The 19,065-nt window shown below is 65.7% G+C and overlaps 1 protein-coding gene across 2 annotated transcripts in view; it reads right to left on the bottom strand.

Annotated features, from left to right (window-relative positions):
• Positions 1 to 331: 331 nt before the first annotated feature.
• The window catches only part of ERBB3 (erb-b2 receptor tyrosine kinase 3), a 32,785-nt gene continuing 14,051 nt past the window's right edge, over positions 332 to 19,065 (bottom strand). The window contains exons 4-28 of one of the 2 annotated variants that reach the window (XM_067529843.1): positions 16,146 to 16,271; positions 15,060 to 15,125; positions 14,600 to 14,718; positions 14,313 to 14,454; positions 13,715 to 13,828; positions 13,208 to 13,328; positions 12,784 to 12,857; positions 12,471 to 12,561; positions 11,602 to 11,801; positions 11,242 to 11,374; positions 11,057 to 11,147; positions 10,716 to 10,870; positions 10,202 to 10,255; positions 9,350 to 9,491; positions 8,937 to 9,056; positions 8,564 to 8,662; positions 8,183 to 8,368; positions 7,516 to 7,671; positions 7,122 to 7,197; positions 6,825 to 6,971; positions 6,191 to 6,288; positions 5,477 to 5,629; positions 5,047 to 5,115; positions 4,514 to 4,781; positions 332 to 4,020 (exon numbers count right to left, since the gene is read on the bottom strand). In XM_067529843.1, the coding sequence (XP_067385944.1) occupies positions 3,464 to 4,020; positions 4,514 to 4,781; positions 5,047 to 5,115; positions 5,477 to 5,629; positions 6,191 to 6,288; positions 6,825 to 6,971; positions 7,122 to 7,197; positions 7,516 to 7,671; positions 8,183 to 8,368; positions 8,564 to 8,662; positions 8,937 to 9,056; positions 9,350 to 9,491; positions 10,202 to 10,255; positions 10,716 to 10,870; positions 11,057 to 11,147; positions 11,242 to 11,374; positions 11,602 to 11,801; positions 12,471 to 12,561; positions 12,784 to 12,857; positions 13,208 to 13,328; positions 13,715 to 13,828; positions 14,313 to 14,454; positions 14,600 to 14,718; positions 15,060 to 15,125; positions 16,146 to 16,271 (3,557 nt within the window). In that variant the 3' untranslated portion in view covers positions 332 to 3,463. The remainder of the gene's footprint in view (positions 4,021 to 4,513; positions 4,782 to 5,046; positions 5,116 to 5,476; positions 5,630 to 6,190; positions 6,289 to 6,824; positions 6,972 to 7,121; positions 7,198 to 7,515; positions 7,672 to 8,182; positions 8,369 to 8,563; positions 8,663 to 8,936; positions 9,057 to 9,349; positions 9,492 to 10,201; positions 10,256 to 10,715; positions 10,871 to 11,056; positions 11,148 to 11,241; positions 11,375 to 11,601; positions 11,802 to 12,470; positions 12,562 to 12,783; positions 12,858 to 13,207; positions 13,329 to 13,714; positions 13,829 to 14,312; positions 14,455 to 14,599; positions 14,719 to 15,059; positions 15,126 to 16,145; positions 16,272 to 19,065) is intronic. The other variant, XM_067529844.1, reaches the window with a different exon arrangement.

Below are 19,065 nucleotides of genomic sequence, written 5' to 3'. Positions count from 1 at the left end.
CAGGGAGGGGGGAGAGACGGGGGACCGCCGTGGGAGAGACACCCCCTGAAAGCTGGGCAAGCTGAGGATGGCCGGTGGGGGGAGGGGTCTAACCCAGGATAAGCCCCCGCAGGGCCTCCAGCTGCAGCGATGGCAGGCAAGGGTGGGGGGAAGAAACTGCCTCCTCCAAGCACCCCTTGGCACAGGGTGTGGGGAGAGGCACCGCCCTGGGGCCACCCACTCAGCCACCCCCTCTCTCAGCACCACGCCCCCAGGGACACGCTCCGGCCATGTTCATCAGCTTCACTTTTTATTTTGTATTTAAAAAAAAAAACAAAGAAAAAAAGACATTAAAACTCCTTCAGTGACAGGCAGCACAGAAAACAGAGCAGCAGGCAGTGGGCACAAGGGCTTCCCCCCTGTAACAACACAGCTGTGGCTCCCCGCCTGCACTGGGTTGCGCTTGGAGAAGCCCTTCCCCCGCGATGTCAGCTCTCACAAGTTCAGTGTGTTTCTGCATTTTGTTTTTTCTTGCAGCTCCAAGCCCTGGAGGCCCAGTCTGTTGGGATTATATATTCATATTAAATAAAGGATGGTTCTAGTCTTCGTCGCTGCAGGGAACAACTTGAAAACGTGACCCCCTCATGTGATCTAAAGGCTCAGAAACCAGAAGGTAAATTCAAACAAAACAAAACAAAACTCACTTAAAGAAAAACCCATGATTTTTAAACTGAGCTTATGATTTTTGAACACTTGAGGTTGGCCTGCTGCTCACAGCGTCCTTCGTGCTGTTAGAACATTTGTTTGTACCGTCTCAGAGTACACACATAGTGTACACTTTCATTGCTTCACCAATGTTACAGTCGCTATAGCCAGCGTCTATAGGAACCTGCAGTTTCGATGCAGTTGGTTTGCCTAGCTTGTGCCAGAGCAAATTTGTTGACGGAGCCTCTTTGTTAATAAATGCAGCCCCAGTTGCTACAAGTGAGTCCATCTCTTTCCAAGACCACAGCCTACATGTGCAAGAGTAGCATATTCCCTTTTGATCTGCACATGCCGTTCTGAAGAATGGAACCTTAGGACTTTTATCCTAGCTGCTGCTGCTACAAATGCTGTTACTATTCCTAGAAGTGTCTCGTTTTTTTTAAAAAAACCAAAACACTAACGCTCGTTCATCCTGCGGCAGGAAGTCCCACCAGTAAAAGTGTAAAGCTCAGAAAGTTCTTTTAACCTTCATTCCACCAGGTCTAACACACAGCAAAACAATGCAATCTGACATTCAACAGGAACAGGGAAAAAAATACTCCCTGCTTTCTAGAACACCAGTCTTTATGCTTTGAAACTGTACAAGGAGGAGTCTCTTCTGGAAGATCCAAGCAAGTCTACAGGAGGCCTTGCATTTGTTTCTTTAAAAGGACTAACTCACAAATTGGTTTACGTCATTTTGCACCTGATCCTTCCCTGCCCCTTGTGTCCTCACTTGCACCTCTGCAGCATGCTGTCATCGCAAGCTGCCCTTTGCACAGGTGTAAACAACCCGAGGAGGAACTGGAGCCGGTGACTACACTAGAATCACTGTGGCTGAAAACAAAACCAGGATCAACCCCCGTGAGTTTAGTAGGAACGTGCAAGCCCGGAGCTGCTGCCCCCATGCTCGGCTCTGCTGGGTGGCTTTTGTTCTGTTCCTTAGTTGTTCTTTCTCCTTTGGAAAGGCTGAGAAGAAAACACAGCAAACCCATCCCCCTGTCACACGATGGATTGTTCCAGTTTTAGAACCCAGGGGTCCGGGCCTATGAGGCTATCATCGCTTGCATTGATAACAAATAAAAAGGGAGGGAAGAAGCACACCCTGCTTAAAATACACAAGGGGTGGGGAGACCTCAGGCGTGTTTCTGTTTTTCATTCTGAAAGACAATAAACCCTCCTGCCCCCCAGCGCTGCACCTGCTCCAGGTGTGAATGGTTTTCTGCTGCATTAGTGCCACTTGCCAGCAGGGGGCAGAGTGGCAGCTTTTAGATGTGTGCAGGGCGGGGGGCCCAGCACTGATCCCTTCGCCCAGACTTGCCGGGGCGGCTGTTGCTAGCATCTCCCTGGAAGATCTCCCTTACACAAGCACACAGCAGAGAGACACGGTACATGACAAACCAACACACAGCGCGGGCCCCTGTATCAAACACAGAGGCCTTTGTCAGACAAGAGGAAAAACCGGGGAAGCTCACACAGAATTCCCCAGGGGCCCCGGCCTCACCTGCCTTTTGCGTGCCAATCCCACAAGCCAGGTCACTGCCCAGGGAGCCTGGCCCGCTTGCCACAGGGTGGCCTGCGGGCCAGGCCCCCTTGCTCCGGCTTCGCAGGTGGACTGAAACAAACCACGCCCCAAGAGTCAGTGCAAAAACATCAACTTCATTTCTTCGTCACAGGCGGGCTTGGGGTGCCCCCCCCAGCTCCCCGTTTGTAACTATCGCCCCCTGCCCCCTCATCGGGCATGGCTTCCAGGAGTGACAGGAGGGAGATCTGGGTTCGAATCCTCCTGGCCTTGCTTTTCTCAGGCCCCAGGCTGGGATCACACCCAGGCACTGGGAGCTCTGGCTTGGATCATCCTCATTTATACTGGTGCCAGTCAGGAGCGACTCTGGGGGACTCGAGCTCAGACTCCGGCCCACGAGCCTGTTACACGAGGGGTAATCTGGGAAATCTCCCTCTACCCTACTGCAACCTCTGCTTCTATGCTGGGCCTAGCGCAGGGGTGCCAAGGGAGGGGGTGGGGTTGTTGGGAAACCCCTGGTTTTGGGGATGGGGGGCCTGCAGGCGAGGTAGAAGACTGGGGCAGCCGACAGTTTAGCCATCGGAGCAGCCTAGAGAGCTGAGCAGGGCTGGGGGCAGGTCTCTCCCGGCACTTTATAAAAGGTGTATAACTATCACCGCCCCCATGGCCCAGAGGGGGAAACTGAGGCAGTGAGCCTGTGGCAGAGAACCCAGGAGTTCTGGCTTCCAGTCCAGTGTTTTACCCAGTAGACCCCAAACCAACAGCCCCCTTTTCTGCTCATCTCACCCCACGGCCCTGCCTGAGCAGTTAAGGGATTCTTCATATCCAGATGTAAACAGATCCCCCTGCATTTGCTTGGAAGGGGAAGGGAAGGGAAGGAAAGGAATGGGGCAGCTGCCCCCCACAGCGGTTTGATTTCACAGTGGGGCAGCCCCTCCAGCTGCCAGAACCACCCTGCATCCCAGTATGCAATGGGCACAGGCACGGGGGGCAGGGCCCCTCACGTGCCGCCCGTTAAGGGAGCATTGGCCGTTTCTGCCCCGAGTCACGGTAGCCCTGTAACGACCTGTGGGGCTGCAGAAGGACGTTAGCCTCCCTGCACCCCGGCGGGACGCGTTCGATGAAGGGCCGGCAGGCGCCGGAGACTCAGCCGAGCGCCGGAGCCCAGAACACAGGGGCCCAGCCCCAGCAGGGCCGGACAGGTTGGGCACCAGCCCCCTAGGTCCGCTGGGCGTCCACCTTGGCGAAGAGCTGGCTGTGCCAGTAGTCGGGGTTGTCGAAGGCGCAGTCCGAGGCTTCCAGGCTCCGCAGGGGCTTCATGAAACCGTTCTTCGGGCCGGGCGAGGTCGGGCAACCCGGGCCCTGCCCGCTGCCGGGCGCCAGGAGGGCCTCCATCACCTCGTAGCCCTGCTCCTCGGGGGAGGCCGGGGCGCTGGACCCGCTCATCTGGGTGTAGTCGTCCTGCCCGGCCCCCGGCGAGCCCAGCATGCTGCTCAGGGACTGGCTGAGCTGGGGCTGCTTGTTCATGTATTCGTAGTCCTCCTCGGCCCTGGTTGCCGCCCGCTGGCAGCTCCGCACGCTGCCCAGGGAGGCGCTCAGCTCGGAGCCCAGGTCCATGTACTCATAGCCCAGCTCCTCCAGCGAGGCCGGCCGGGGCTCTGGGGGTCTCCGGGGCGGCGGGGGGCGTCTGTTCATGTACTCGTACTCCTCCTCCAGCTCCGAGGTGTGGCCCAGGGGCCCGTCCCGCGCCGCCCGGGCACCGCTGGCCGCTCGCTCTGTGAGGGGAGAGCCAACAACAAGCAGGCGTGAGATCCCCCAGGGGGACGGGGTCGGATCTGCCTTGTGGCTCCAGACATCACAATGGCATCAGTGCCCGTCCAGCTCCCGCCCTCCTGCTGCATGGGCTGGGGGCAGCCGGGGGGCATAAGGGGAGAGACCGGAGGCTGCTGGATTGCCAACCCCCATGGCAGCTTCCTGCTGGAGGTGCCCACTTCAGCGAGCCGGGAGCGACCGGGTGGCTCACGGGAAGCGCCACCAGGACCCAGAGATTTCTCCGGCTCGCGGGCTCCAAACAGGCAGCCAGTGGCCAGGTGCAGCGAGTTTGCTGGGTCTCAGCCCAGGCAGCCACGTAGCTACTGCCACAGCAGAAGCCGCGGAGCCCCAGAACCCGCCCCCTGGGTAAGCTGGCAGGGGGGCAGCATCGGGTCCTGTCTCTGCCTGGGCATGGAGGGCTCCAGTCTATGAGGTCGGTCCCGGGGCTGCTGTTACCTCGGCCGTGGCGATCCGGCATGACGTAGCCGTTAGCGTCCTCCTCGCCGTCGGCGGCGCTGGCGGGCAGCAGGAAGCTCCCCCGCTGGGAGAGGTAGGCGCTGTCGCCCCGGGAGCGCAGGCTGCGGCCCAGGCTGCCGGCCAGGGAGAGCTCCTCCGTCAGCTCGCACTCCGAGGCCGTGCCCCGGCCCTCCGATGACTCCGACACCGTCCGCCCCACCGACTCCTGCCGGGCCCGCAGGGTGTGCCGGGAGCCCAGGCCAGCGCTCTGAGAGACGGGGGGAGAGGGGGTGGGGGGAGAAAGACGGCCTCAGCGCAAGAGATCCACCCCCCTCCTCGCCGCAGCGGAGACGGACGAGACCCATGAGAGCAGCAGTAACCCAGCAACTCCACTCCTGACCCACAGCCCCCTGCGAGCCCAGCCCTGGGCTCTACCCCCCCCCCCAGCTCTGCCCGTGCCCCTCACTCCCTTCCCAAAGCCCCCACGGGACCCTCTGGCAGGGGTGCACCTCCCCGTACGCTGCTTTGGGTACCTGGCGGCAGCCACTGAGGCTGGTCTGGTTCATGGGGATGTAGCCGGCCGGGGGACTCAGGTTTGGGGTCTGCAAAGGGAGAGAGGCAGGGCAGTGACTGCTCGGCCCAGGGCAGGGGTGGGCTCTTGGCACCGGGACCCGGCCTGCGCGCAACCTGCAGGACCCCCAGCCACAGGAGGCACAGGCTGGGCTGGAGGGGTCAGCGCTCAGCTATGACATAGGGAGCCAGGTCTCATGCTTCAGGGCCGAGCGCTGCCAGGGTCAGGAAGGAAACCCCTCCCACTCAGGGGCAGTCAGACAGCTGCACATGGGGGGGGGGTCCCCCTCTCCCATCCTTTACAAGAAGGATTTTTAGCCTCCCTGCAGAGGGGCCAGGATGGGGTGGGGGGCGCTACAGGTCAAGGGGGAGGGGGAGACGCCCATCTCTTACCCGGGGATAGTCGACCCGCTGCCAGGAGGCGCAGAGGCTGGCGGTCGTGTTGAAGGGGCTGCTCAGCTCCTCCTCCAGCTCCAGCGTCTCCATGTCGTCCAGCTCCTTGTCGCTCAGGGAGGGCTCGGTGGGGGGCAGCGGCCCACTCTCCCTCTGCATGGGGGGGTGCACCGCATCAGCGAAAGGTGAAGGGTTAACGGCGCCCCGACCCCCAGCAGGTGCTGAATAGCCAGGGCTACCTTCACGCTTAAAGGGACAGAGACGCCTCTGAGGAGAGGGTGGGGGGGCCTGGGACCTGGCTACTGGGTGGCAGGATGGGGAGTGGGGAGGGGGTTTTGACCAAGGGGAGAGGAGGGTGACAGACAACACCTGGCCCAGAGCAGGTCCTCTTACCCCCCCCCCACCATCTCCCCCAAGAGGGAGCCACCCCCCACATCTGCTGCTGAGGAGTGGGGAGCTGGGGGGGCTGGACAGGATGGGGGACTCCCTGGGGTACGGGTCAGCAGGGAACCAAGAGAGCCAGCCGGGGGGAGGGGGGCAGGAGCTGGGACCTTAGTGATGGGGGGAACTGATGGGGGGGGGGATTGGGGATTTAAAGGAATAATGCGCCATGGGCCAGTCAGCTCGTGGCGGGGGGGAGGGGGGGCGCTGGAGGCTGGATCTGCTGGGAGCCCCGGGCACCCCCTCCCGTGGGACAGCCAGTGGCGCACGGACCTTGATGACCAGGTAGCGGGGGGGGTCGCGGGCCATGCGGGTGAACTCGTTGGCCAGCTCCTTGAAGGTGGGACGCACATTCTCGTCGATCATCCAGCCTGCAAGGGGAGAGGGTGAGACCCCGATCCCCTGCCCCCCCCAACCCCCGCAGCACAGGGGAGGGCCTGGAGAAGTGCATTGCAGGGTGGGGGGGGGGTGACTCCCAGCCCCCTCCCTCGGGCTGCGGTCTGACCCGTCCCCAGCCAGGAGATTCCCTGCCTTCCCCCCACCCCCCACCCGAAACCCCGGCTCACAGCTCTGCATCTCCGGGCCTAAAACTCCCCGAGACCATAGGGAGACTCCCCATCTGCACCCCCCCCCCCCCCCCGGCGTATCGGGGTTGGAGCCAATTGCCCAGGGGAGCAGGGGCAGATCATGTCCTTCCACTCCTCTCACGAGCCCCATTCGGCCATGGTACAAGCCAGACCCACACCCCCCTCCTGACCCCACAGCCACGGGCTCCACTAGCCAGGCAGGGCTGCCAGGCAGGGCCAATCTCCCCTGCCAACCGCCCCCAGGGCTGGGGTGTGAACACGGACAGCAGGGAGAGGGAGAAGGGGGAGGACAGATGGCCAGAGAAACCAGAGTGACTCACATTTCACCATCACCATGTAGACGTCGATGGTGCAGATCTGGGGCTGCGTGAGCCGCTCCCCCTTCTCCAGCAGGTCGGGCACCTCGGCCAGCCGGATCCCCACGTAGGGCTCTGCCCCGAACGTCATCATCTCCCAGAGCGTCACGCCTGCGGGGAGCCTGCGTCAGGCCAGGAGGGGCTACCAGGGGCGGCGGGCAGGTGGGAAGCCGTGCTGAGGCGGGTGCATATGGCAGCCAGCAGGGGGTGCTGTGGGGAGCGGGGCAGGAGCGCTGGCTGAGGGGGGCAGGGGGCACTGACCGTAGCTCCAGACGTCGCTCTGGTGCGTGTATTTCCCGAAGTGGATGCTCTCCAGCGCCATCCATTTAATGGGAGTCTGCGAGGGGAGAGGTGGGGAGAGTGTTACTTGGGGGGAGGAGGGGGAGGCAAGGCTGGCAAGACCCCTGGCCGGCAAGACCCCTGGGGCCCGATCCCATGGGGTCCCAGGATTACAACAATGCACATGCTGCTCCCCTGGGAAGCTGAGCAGACCCTGGAAGCAGGGCCTCCCCATCCACCCCCCAATCTGCACCCTCTGTTGGGGGCTGCAGACCCCCGATGGGTAGCCCCCGGCTGGCCGGGCCGGACTCGGCATGGGAGGCAGCCTTGGGTGACCTCTTGCCAGAGTGGAACAGAAGCTAGGGCCACGCCTCACCTTGATCTCGTTGTAGAAGTACTTCTTGTCGTCGGGGTAGAGCAGGTCGGCGACCCCGAAATCCGCCACCTGCACTTGGCTGGGCGACTTCAGCAGGATGTTGCGGGCGGCCAGGTTGCGATGGACCATGCGATGCTCTTCCAGGTAGTACATGCCCTGGGGGTGAGAGGTTGGCAGGCTTGGTCCCCTCGGGTTTCGTACAAGAGATGGGCAGCAGGCTGGCCTAGCCCCGCCCATAGCTTCAGGCTCCACCCAGTCCTGCTGTCCTAGCCCCGCCCATAGCTTCAGGCTCCACCCACCACCCCAAAAGTGTCTCCTCTGTTACTACAGTGATTAGAAGGAAAGAGTTAACGGCATGGACATGTTCAGAACGTCCCCCATTAGGGTTCAGAGTTAACGTCCCCGTAGAAATGAACAGACCCGATTCAGGGTAGCAGCACATCAGGGGCGGGGGTCTGGAAGGACCCCTGATGGGGGAGCCAAGGGGGCCGCTCCCCACCAACCTCTGCCCCTCCTCTGTTCCCTCTCCTCATGCTGCCTGGCCAGGTTTGCTCCCTGACCCACCCCGGCTCTCCCCACTCCAAGCTTGGCTCGGGTCAGGGTGGGCTGGACACTGGCGGGGAGGGGACCCCTGGGAAGGCCCCAGCACGGGCAGAGGGTGGCTCACCTTGGCGACCTGCACGCACCAGTTGAGCAGCAGCTGGGGCCCGATGTTGTCCCGGTTCTTGCGCACGTACTCCAGCAGCGAGCCCAGCGGCAGCAGCTGAGTCACCAGCTGCAGCTGGGTGCCGGGGCAGATCCCCAGCAGGCGTACGATGTAGGCGTGGTCCAGGCTGCCGATGGCCAGCATGTGCTGCGGGGTCAGAGGGAGGCATGAGCGTGTTACGGCAGCCAACTCCCCTGCGGAACTCCTCGCTGCTGGGATTTGATCCCAGCCGAAGGGACACGCACCAGGGGTGACGCCAGCCAGGACCGGTCCCAGGCTGGCGACGAGGGGGGTGGCTGGGGGCAGGGGGGTCCTGGCAGAGGGTGGGGGCCCCGCACTCACGTCGGTGATGGCGTGGAAGGTCTGCCGGCCGCTCCGGTCCTGGATGACCTTGATGCTGACGGGGATCTTGATGGAGTCTCCATCCGGGATCCAGACGCCCTGGCGGGAGAGGACGACCCAGTGTGAACAGAGCTGGGAACCTGGGGGCTGCCCCGCACCAGTCCCCGTCCCCCCCACCAGGGCTCCCCCGAGAGCTGCACCCCCACAGCAGGGAGGAGACGCTGTCTCACCCTCCCCAAGTCCCCCGCTGAGCCACCCACTGCCCAGGACATGCTGCCTCCAGATGGCCCAAGCGCCTGACTCAAACCCAACAGCCCAGGAGCCCCCCCCCCGCGCACCCCCGGCTGCAGCTTCCCCCCTTGCTCCGGCTCACCTTGTGCACCGTCCCGAACACGCCCGAGCCCAGCACCTTCAGCTTCCGCAGCTCGGTCTCCTTGAAGATCCGGGCCAGCACCTTGTTGGCTTTCTCGCTGGGGTCCAGGGGCTCGAGGCTCTGCCAAGCAAGATGGAGACGGGTCAAACCGGAGCTGGGGGGCCCAGCCCCTCTTGTGTCTCCTCCGCCCCCGCCCCCTGGCAAGGGCTTCTGACTCCCAGGAGAAGCAGAGCTGGGATAGCAGGGGGCTGTGGGGCGGGGTTGAGGGGCACCAGCAGAGGATCCCTTCCCCCCCTTAGCACAACCCCCCTTTCTGCCCCATCACCCGAGCACCCCGCGGGCGTGAGAGCCTCCCCCCCCCCGCAGCTCCCGCCTCGTTCTGCATCTCTCCCCCCAGGGCCGCGGGGTCTCACCTCTCCCCTCTCCAGGTAGCGGCGCATGGCCCGCTTCTTCTGGATCCTCTTCCCGCGCCAGTAGAGGAGGGTGAGCAGGAAGCAGGAGCAGGAGATGAAGAGGCAGCCCACGACCATCACCGCTATGACCGTGGGGCTTTTCCTGGGGTGCAGACGCTGGGGGTCAGCGCCGGGCCCCTGTACCAGGCTGGCGGGAGCCCCCCCCCCACCCTATTTCCCAAGCGGTGTCTATGCCTCTCCTGCCCACGGGCTCTGGAACCGGCCCGGCTGAGGCCCGGGAGGGGTTATCATCGGCTTGGAAGCGATTGTGAACGGGAAGGAACCCAAGGCAGGGCGGGGAGGGAGTGGGGTTGTCGGGGCCCCCATGCCATGTCGGGGTCCCCCCACCCACACGGACCCTGGAGAAGTCATGGGGCTGTTCTCAGCCCCAGCTTATAGGGGGGGTCGAGACCAGCAAGACCCGGGCTGGGAGAGGATCCCGATTTGCCCTACAGCGTCGCCACGCTCAGCTGGAAGGCAGTTTGGGGGGCAGGCCCAGGGGCACCCCGATACCCCCGAGTGGCTGGCTCACCTCACGCCAGCATCCGGGCGAGGGGGCCTTGGAGCCAGCGAATCCTTCCCACCTGGGCGCCAGGCCGGGCAGCCCGGGGCAGCCCCAGCACCAGGAGGGCAAGCGCGGTCCGGCCCACACCGTGGGTGCCAAACTCAACCGGGACAGGAGCCCAGCCCCCTCCCCGCCCAAATCTCCTCCGACACCCGGCCCCGGCCCGGCTCAGGGGATGGCGTGGGCAGTGCGCATCCCGTACGGCCCGGCCAGGGCCCCGGAGAGCGGCAGCTGGCTGAGACGAGTACCTGACGAGGGGCAGGGGCTCTCTCAGGCAGTCTTGGAGCTGCGGCCCGAGACACCTGCGGGAGACAGAACCCCCTGATCACCCCACGGACGGACAGACAAACGGGCGAGCGCCGCAGGGGGGCGATGCTGAGAGCGCCAGGCTTCTGGGACAGACGTTGGGGGGGTGGGGGGAGCCAGGACACCTAGGTTCTCTCCCCAGCTCTGGGAGCCACGCAGAGACGGTCCTCGGGAGACCCCTCCAGCAGAGAGACGCCATCTGCCCCCACCCGCCTCCCCAGCCGCGGGATGGAAGCGCCAGGTCCCGGAGCCTGGCTGCCCCTTTCAAAGCCCCCGCAGCGCATCCCCCCCCCCCACCACCCCGATTGACTCAGGAGCCATTCCAAGCCTCAGGCCCAGGGGCCCCCCCAGCCTCCCGCCACGTCTCAGCCCTGCAGCGAGGTCCCCGGGGGCCCGGGCTGTAGGATTGGGGCCCCCGCCCCCCGGCTGCGTCCCCGGGGGACCGGCGGCTCTCACCCCTGCGTGCAGTTCTCGTGGCAGGGGCGGCACTTGCGGTTGGCATCCGGGTACTTGTAGATGGGCCCCTTCTCACCCAGGATGCCCTCGGGGCAGCTGTCCACGCAGTGCGGGCCGTCCTTGAACCGGGCACATCTCACGCAGGCATCCGCGCCCTGGGGGGGGGGGGGGGGCCAGACAGCGTCAGGGGGGAGGCAGGGACGGATCCCTCCCCCACCAGCGGGCCATACCCCCCTCTGGCTCTCCCTAGAGGGGAAAGGCCCTGTGCCCCATGTCCCACCCATCCCCCCCCCCAGCCAGCCCGTCCCCCCGCAGTGCCCTAGAGGAGAAGGGCAGCGCACCGAGCCGTTGCAGGTCAGGTTGGTCTCCATCCTCTCACACGCCGGGTGACACTGGAAGCATTCGCCCCCATGGGCATATTCCCGGCTCGCCCTGCACGACAAAGGGGGTGGGGTGACTGACGATGCCCCCCCAAAGGGTTTCCCACTCTCCTGCCCTCCCCCCCCGGCTCTCAGCCCCCTCTCACCCCTGGTAGAAGTGGCAGGTGGCCACGCAGGTCCCGTCCCGGCTGTAGTTGCGGCAGGAGACGCACTGGTCGGGGCCCGGCCCCCAGCAGCCGTCGCTGGAGCAGAGCGGGTCACACACCTTCCCCTCTTGCACTGCAGGGGAACCGGGGGGTCAGCGCTGGGGTGAGCTCCCAGACCCCCCCCCCCCCCAACTCCCTCCCTTGCCCAGGACCTTTCCCCTACAGGCTTCCGCCCCCCCACCCCACCTTCTTCCACTCTCCCGCACCCAGATCCGGGGAGAGAACCCAGGAGTCCTGGCTCCCAGCACCGCCCCTCTCCAACCACTAGACCCCACTACCCCCCCCGCCCCACACACTCACCGCACTTGCTGCGGGGCTTGTTGTTCTTGATGTCCAGGTCCCCCCGGCGGCGGGACAGGGCCCCCCAGTTGACCGTGTGGTGGTAGCAGAGCTGCCGGTTCTCCGTGATGTAGACGCTGCCGGCGCTGATCTCCCGCAGCGAGCGCAGCCCCAGCGACGTCACGTTCAGGTTCTTCATGATCAGCAGCGAGAAGCCGCGGCTGGGGACGGACGAGCCCCACTTCAGCCCCAAACTGCTGGGGGTGGGGGGGGGGGGAGGGGGAAGGCAGGGCCTCACAGGCAGCATAGCCCCAGCAAAAGTGTGGCCCCCCCCACGCACACTCGGCCTGGAGGGACCCAGGACTCCTGGGTCCTTGTCCCTGCTGCTTGGCCACGGACGCAACCAATAACCCTGGAGCCAACCACATCCTGGCTCTGGGAGTGGTGCCTAGTGGTTAGAGCAGAGGGGGCTGAGGACTCCTGGGCTCTGTCCCCAGCTCTGGGAGGCCAGTGGGGTAGAGCAGGGGGGCTGAGACCCACGGTGCTGTCGGGCGATGGATCCACCCGCCCTGCTAGGAGCGGAGCGGAGACCCGCTGACTCGTTTTACACGGGGCCGGGCTCTTCCTTCCCGACCAGCTGGGGCTGGATTTGAACTGATGCCCCTGAACCCAAAGGCTCCATCCCGCCCCCCTCCCCAGCCTCGAGCCACGGTCCAGCTCGTAGGGACGCTGGCCCCACCGGGCAAGGGGCCGGGGGCAAAGCTCCCAAATCCTGTATGGGCCGTTGGGGCCTCTCCGGCGCAGGGCAGCAGGGTGGGGTGGGGGTGTCTCACCCCCAGGGCGGGGCAGGGCAGGGGTGGGGGTCTCCCTCGGGCCGGGGGGGCTCTCACTTGTACAGGCTCCGGCCCCCGATGGTGATGAGGTTGGAGAAGACGCTGAAGTTGTACATGTGCTTGGGCCACGACTGGATGTTCAGGTAACCTGGGGGGGAGCAACCAGCGTGTCAGGGACGCCCCCCAGCCCCGCACACACACACACCTGCCCCAGGCTTGGGATGGGCACGTCCCCTGGTACCAGGGCCCCTCACCCCCCTATGAAGCCCCCTCTTGGCCGCCCAGGGCACGGAGTCGACGGGGAGGGGTCAGGGGCTGCCATGGTTCTGCCCCCCACCGGCTGGCCCCCCACCCCTCCCCTTCTGCTCACCTGTGATCTCCCGCACTGTCTGGAAGATGTTCAGCTTCTCGGGGTCCAGGGCAGAGATGTTGTGCCAGGGGTCCCTGCGTGGAGGGGAGGGGAGGAGACTCAGACAGTCAGAACCGCTGGCCTGGCTGCACCCAGCTTGGCCGGGAGGTACCGCTCGCCCCCGGCTGTCAGTGCGGGGCGCTACGGGGCGCCATGTGGGGCGAGGGGCTGGCGGGGGGGGGGCACTCTCCCCTGGCTGTCAGTGCTGGGTTCGAGGTCCCACCTCTTCCCTCCCCGTCCTGTAGCCCCTGCTGATTGGCTGCTGTGCTCCACCCCAGAGGGGGCCGCATGTCCGTGGCAGGCAGAGGGCTCCCCCCTTGCCCTGGGGGGGTGCTACGTGCTGCGGGGCCCGTCCTGGGGGGAGGAGGGAGTGTCTGCGACTCACCCCTCCAGCCCGGTGATGAGGAAATCCAGGTTGCCCAGGATCTTGGTGCAGTTGATGAACCGGTCGATGTTGCTCGAGTCGACGGTCTGGAATTTGCTGCCGGCGCCCGTCCCCTCGCAGGCTGGAAGGCAGGGCAGAGAGGGCTGGGCCCCGCCACACGCACGGCTCCCACGCGGGTGGGGGTGGGGAGGAGGAGGGAGCGCCTGGGCACCCCTATGCGCCAGCCAACCCCCACAGGAGCAAACCCGTTCCCTTCTGGCCTCTGCCGGGGGGTGGGAGCAGTGAGTTATGAGCCGGGGCTGGGAGCCAGGACCCCTGGGTTCTCTCCCCAGCTCTGCGAAGGAAGCGGGGTCTAGTGGTCAGAGCAGAGAGCCGGGACTCCTGGGTTCTCTCAGGATCAGCCCGTTCTCATCCCCCATACGTGGCCCATGTTACTGCAGGTGCCCGGAGACGGACACAGCGCCTCGGAGACACCCCCCCACCGGCTGGATGCACCCCCCACGATACCTTTCGGGCAGAGGCCAGAGCACGCCTCACACATCTTCAGGCCGTTCTTCTCCACCTCCATCTTGTTGTTGGGACAGGCCCGGACGCAGGAGCTCTGATCCACCACGAAGTTATCTGCCGGCAGTGGGAGCGGGTGACATGAGAGCCTAGCGGTGGGACCCGGGGGGGAGGGTCTGGGAACCTGGACTCCTGGGTTCTGTTCCCAGCTCTGCCGAGCCGGCTGCGTGCCCTGGAGGCATGCCACCCTGCCTGGCTCTGTGCCTCAGTTTCCCCAAATGGCTGTAACAACCTCTCTCTTTGGAAAGCCCTTTGCCACCCTTGGGGAGGGGGAAACATGCTGGGAGGGGGGATTTCCCCCTCCCCATAAGAGGGGGTGAGGGGCCCAGCTGGGGACTCGGCCTCCTGGGCAGAGCGGGGGCACCGGAGGCGATCTCACAACAGGGCCAGGCCTGCTACCCTCCCCCCCCAGGCCCCACATCACCCCTGCCGCAGCGAAGGGTCTAATGGGGACCAGGGTGGCTGGGAACAACCCCCAGCTCCCGAGGGAGACGTCAGGGCACCCACGAGGAGCCCACCCCTGGCCCCGGGCCCGGCTCACGTGGGCAGCTGGCGACGCAGACGCTCCCGTACTGGTACTTGGTGTCCGGGTTGGGCTCCAGCTGGAAGGTCAGCTTGTTGTAGATCAGCGGCTGGGGGCACAGGGGGACGCAGGCCCCACTGTCGTTGAAGTGGCGGCAGGCCTGGGGGACGAGGGGGGGGGGGGGAGCGTCAGGGACAGACGCACAGACACACACCCCCACTCTCCTCAGCCTGGCACAGACACCAGCCCCCCTCCCCCAGCCCAGCCCAGCCCAGCCAGCCCCCAGCCCCCCCGCGGGGACGTACGAAGCAGTCGCTCTGGCGGGGGCCGGTGCAGCCCCCCGCACATTCGTCGTGGCAGCACTCGCTGGGGTTGCGCCCGAAGCAGCGCCCGTTGCACTGGGGGGCGCAGATGGTCTTGGTCACTGGGGGGGGAGAAGAGAGCAGAGGAGATGGGGGGGGGCCAAGCTCGCTCCCGCCCGCCCCCGAGCTGCCTATCAGCGGCGGACCCCCAGCAGAGCCAGCGCCCCCTGCCCCCCCAGAGGGACCCCTCCTGTGGGAAAAGCGGAGCCCTGTGCCCACAGCCCGCCCAGGGGGATTCAAACCAGCCTCCCCCAACCCCGGGGTCCCTGCCCCCTCCCAGGCCCGGTGGCTACCCTCGCCCTGCCCCCCAACTCGATCCGGGGAGCCTGCGACTCTCTGGTCCCCCATTTGCCAAGGAGCCCGCCCACCAGCCGCCTGCCCCCCAGGCAGGGCAGGTACCCACATTTCTGGCAGTCCCCCGGCTGTGGGCCCCAGCAGTGTCCGTCGCAGCTCTCGTGGCAGGGAGCGCCTGCGGGGAGAGAAACGCCCAGCGTCGGCCAGGAGCATGGGGGACGGGCTTGGCCCAGGGCTCGGACCCACCCGGACCCCCCCCAACTCGTTAGGCTGGGGCTACGGAGGCAGGGCTGGAACCTCAGAGCGGGGGCTGGGAGCCAGGACTCCTGGGTTCGATCCCCGGCTCGGGGAGGGGAGTGGAGTCCAGTGGGCAGAGCAGCAGCCTGATTCTTCATTCCAAGCCTGGCAGCCTTGGCCGGGCCGGCTCTCTCTGCAGCCGGGAGCCGTGCCAGGCCCCTGTTTGCCTTGGGAAGGTGTTTTGGACACCGGCAGGGAAGGCTAATATTTGCCAAGAGGGGTTGTGGCCGGGTGCCCCGCCCTGCAGTGCCGGGGGCACGGGCTGGGTCAGGCGCACGGGGGGAAATGGAGCACGTCCGGGGGGGGGAGCCGGGGCCTGACTTGATCCTGCTGTTCGTGTGTGATTCTGGAAGGTCCCATCTTAGACCCGGGGCTGCACGAAGGCAGAGCAGGGGGACCATCCCTGCCGCCAAGATCCCAGGGCGGAGGGGGAAACTGAGGCACAGAGGGGCAGAACACCTTGCCCAGGGTCACCCCAGGGGTCAGTGGCGGAGTCGGGAACAGAACCCAGCTCTCCTGAGCCCCTGCCCAGCCCAGCCCGTTCATCTGTGCCCATGAAGGGACCCGCCTGGCACCGGCCCAGCGGCTCCTGCCTGCATCCGGCGGGCGGCAAACTCTGGAGCCCGCCACTGTGGGAGGCACCAGGGCAAACGTGCAGCGAGGCAGCCCCCCAGAAAGGAGCCGAGAGCCACTGTTGGGGGGAGGGGGCAGGGGCTCTTGCCAGGAGATGGTGGGACAGGGAACGTGGAGGGCGATTTGAGACCAGATCCTGGGGGGGTTCAGGCTCCTGCCCAGCCTGGAACAAGGGCAGCCAGGGCCCGGGGGCAGCCACAGGCAGGACAGGCAGCGGGGGCCATGGCTGCCCCCCCTGCACCCCGTCTCTCCTGGGGACACTCACACTTCCGGCCATTCTCCCTGACCACGGGGTCGACGTGCTGCTCCCGGATGATGTCCCTCCACTCGATGGTGTCCACATGACACAACTGCTCGTTCTTCTCGATGTAAACCCCGCCGGCCAGGATCTCTGCAAGGCAAGGACCTGCTGGGACCAGGGCCGCCCTGGGGCCATGCCCCTGCTGAGCGGGGGCGCTGCCCTCCCAGCCGGCGATCGCCTACGGCAGGACTCGGGGAGCTTGCAGGTGGTACCATGGGGGAACAGAGAAGGAAGGGGGTGTTTGGGGGCCAGACACATGGAGCGTGGGGTTCCCAGGGGGTCACAGCTGGCCACTCGGCTGCCCCCCGTGTGGCTCAGATCCCAGGAGAGGCCAACGTGCCCGTCCAAGGCCGGGGAGGTGATTTCCGGCTCCAGGAGGTGATTCCTCGCCGGCTCCACCCAGCCCAGCTTGTTCTGACAGCCGAAGTCGGGGTGCCGGGGGTGGGGGCAGCCCCAGAACTGGGGCGGGGCAGGCCGGGCGCTCGCCACGGGGCGATGGCGACACCTCCGTCCCAGGCAGGGCGGCTGGAGCGCTCCCAACGTGAAACAGCCTCGCGCAGCGAGCAGGCCAGGCCGGGAGCCTCCTGCCGTGCCGTGCCCCAGCCTGCGACGGCTTCCCCTCCTGGCGCCTGCCTTCAGGGCCCCCGCGGGCTCCCCGGGGAGTCGAAAATCCACCCCCCCGGGCCGGCAGGATGGAAGGGGACAGGCGCCAGGGTGCTGATCTTTGCAGAGATGCTGCAGCAAGGGGGCTGGGGCTCCTCCTCATTATCCCAGTGTGCTTGGCAAAGCACCCCCTCGGCGTGGGGCTGAACCAGCCCCCCCGGCCCCCGGTTCTGGGTGGGACCAGGGCTGCATGCAGACCTAGCTCTGAGTTTTGCAGCTCAGACTCCCAGGTATTAGAAGGAGGGTTTGTTCCCCACCCCCAGAGTGCAGCCACCTCTGGGGAGGGAGGAATGACGTCTCCCAGCGCTGCTCCCCAACAGTCTAGGGCAGGAAGCGAAGGGAAGGCCAGCGTCCAGGCAGACGCGCAGGGGGTTCAGAGCAGAGCCAGGCCGAGGGGGCAACAGGCTGGTGCTTGGAGATCTCCGACTATCAGGAGCGCTCCGGACCTGTCCTGTCTCATCTAAAAGGTAACAGAGCAGCCCCATGTCCCCTCCTGAGCCCCCCACCTCACAGCCCCATCCTGGGCCATGGGGTCAGCCCTGACTGCAAACGGACAGCACCCCTAACCGAGCCCCCCCCCCGCTCCCTGCAGCAACGTGACCCCTTTGCGGCACACCGGACCGATTCACGGCCAGCCCCTCCCGTGCTGTTTTCCTTCCAACCCCGGCCCGGCCCGGCCCGGCAGCGCATGCGTCCTGCCGCAGCGAAGATGGATTTGACCTTGGAGCCGCCTCCGCCCCAAACCGTTCACCTGCTTCTGTCCCATCCCGGGAAACCCTCATAAACTGCTCCTGGGAGCAGATAAGGGGAATTGATTACCCGTCCTGCCCGCCCATTGGCCAACGGCGTCCATCGGCCCCCCGGACTTTCACCCCACCAATCTCCCGGGAGGGCACGGGTCAGACACGTGTTCTCGGCTGGGGGATGGGCGGGGGGGGGGGGGGGGCTGCCCAGGGGCGCTCGGGGGGCAGGGCACAGAGCATGGTACCTGGAGGGCACCGGCTCTAACTCAGCTCCATGGTGATGAAGACCCCCCTGGTTTAAACCTGGTGCCATCACGGCCCCCGCATCAGCACTGGGGCCAGGGACCGTGAGTGGGACACAGAGACCGGACCCCTCGCTTCCCCTCCGAGAAAGGACCCCCCCATAGGAATAACGCTCCACCCTGACTCCACCTGCAAATCCCCCCGGAAGCAGAACCTCTGACTTCGGGGGGGGGGGGGGGGGGGGGGGTGGTCGAGAAGTGCCAGAGACACCCAGGGAATCCACCCGGGACTTTGCTATTGATATGATGTGGACGGTGCCCAGACGCCGCGGTGACGGACGGCGGCAGCAGCAGGACACCCTAGAAGGGACAAGCAGCTTGTCCCGCAGATAAAGACCTGCCCTCGATCTCTGGGGCCCACAGCCCAGCCCTGAGCTCACCGAAAAGCGGGTCAGACCCAGAAGGGAAACCCTGAGCGTTTGGGTCGTTTCGGATCCCCTGGTTCTTTGGGAAAGAACAGGGGGATCAGCCCCCACATCCCAGCCGAAGTCCAACACGGGGGGGGGGGGGGGGGAGCTACATTTCACCTGCCCAACATCCCGCCCCCCCCCACAGCCTCAACGGCTCCTTGCATCTTCCTCCATAGCAGCTGGTCCTGGCCACCCCCTGGAAACAGGGACGCAGGACAAGGCAGCCCACGGCTCTGACCCAGCCTGGCAACTCCGAGGTTCGCCGTCTATTTTCTGCCTGAGCTGGCTGCGCGGCGTTGCTGTAAGCAGCTCCCGCCCCCACCCCAGAAGTAGCTGCATTTTGCCAGCAGGGTGGGCGGGAAGCTCCGTGGGGCATTGCCACGGCAGGATCTGCCCGCTGGAGCCTCCCACGGAGTCTCTCCTCCCCCTGCGACTCAGGTGAACGGTGGCCAAGGATGAAGTCATCGGTGCGGCTTGTGCCATGGCACCAGCTTCCTGCACACACCGCCCCGGCCGGCATGTCCGCGCCCTACCCTGGGGTGGCAGCGGGAGCAGCTCCAGAGGCCGCTTCACGGGCCTTTGCGCCAGCCAGGGCCTAATTAGCAACAGACGCCACTTGTGCAACCTTGTCCTCTGTCCACCAGGCAGTGGGCTGAGGCCTGCCAAACCCGTGTCACACGCTGGGGGGAGGGGGAAGGGGGCGCTGAGCAGCGGGGGAATTCTCCGGGGCGGTGGGGCAGCCTCAGGCCGGCCCCCCAGCGCCGGC

This window comes from Emydura macquarii, unplaced genomic scaffold (assembly GCF_026122565.2).
Source record: "Emydura macquarii macquarii isolate MOO-44397 ecotype Brisbane River unplaced genomic scaffold, CSIRO-AGI_Emac_v2 contig_2994, whole genome shotgun sequence".
NCBI lineage: Eukaryota > Metazoa > Chordata > Testudines > Chelidae > Emydura > Emydura macquarii.
Note: the sequence above shows the minus strand (reverse complement) of the source record. Positions and strands in the feature narration are given on the sequence as shown.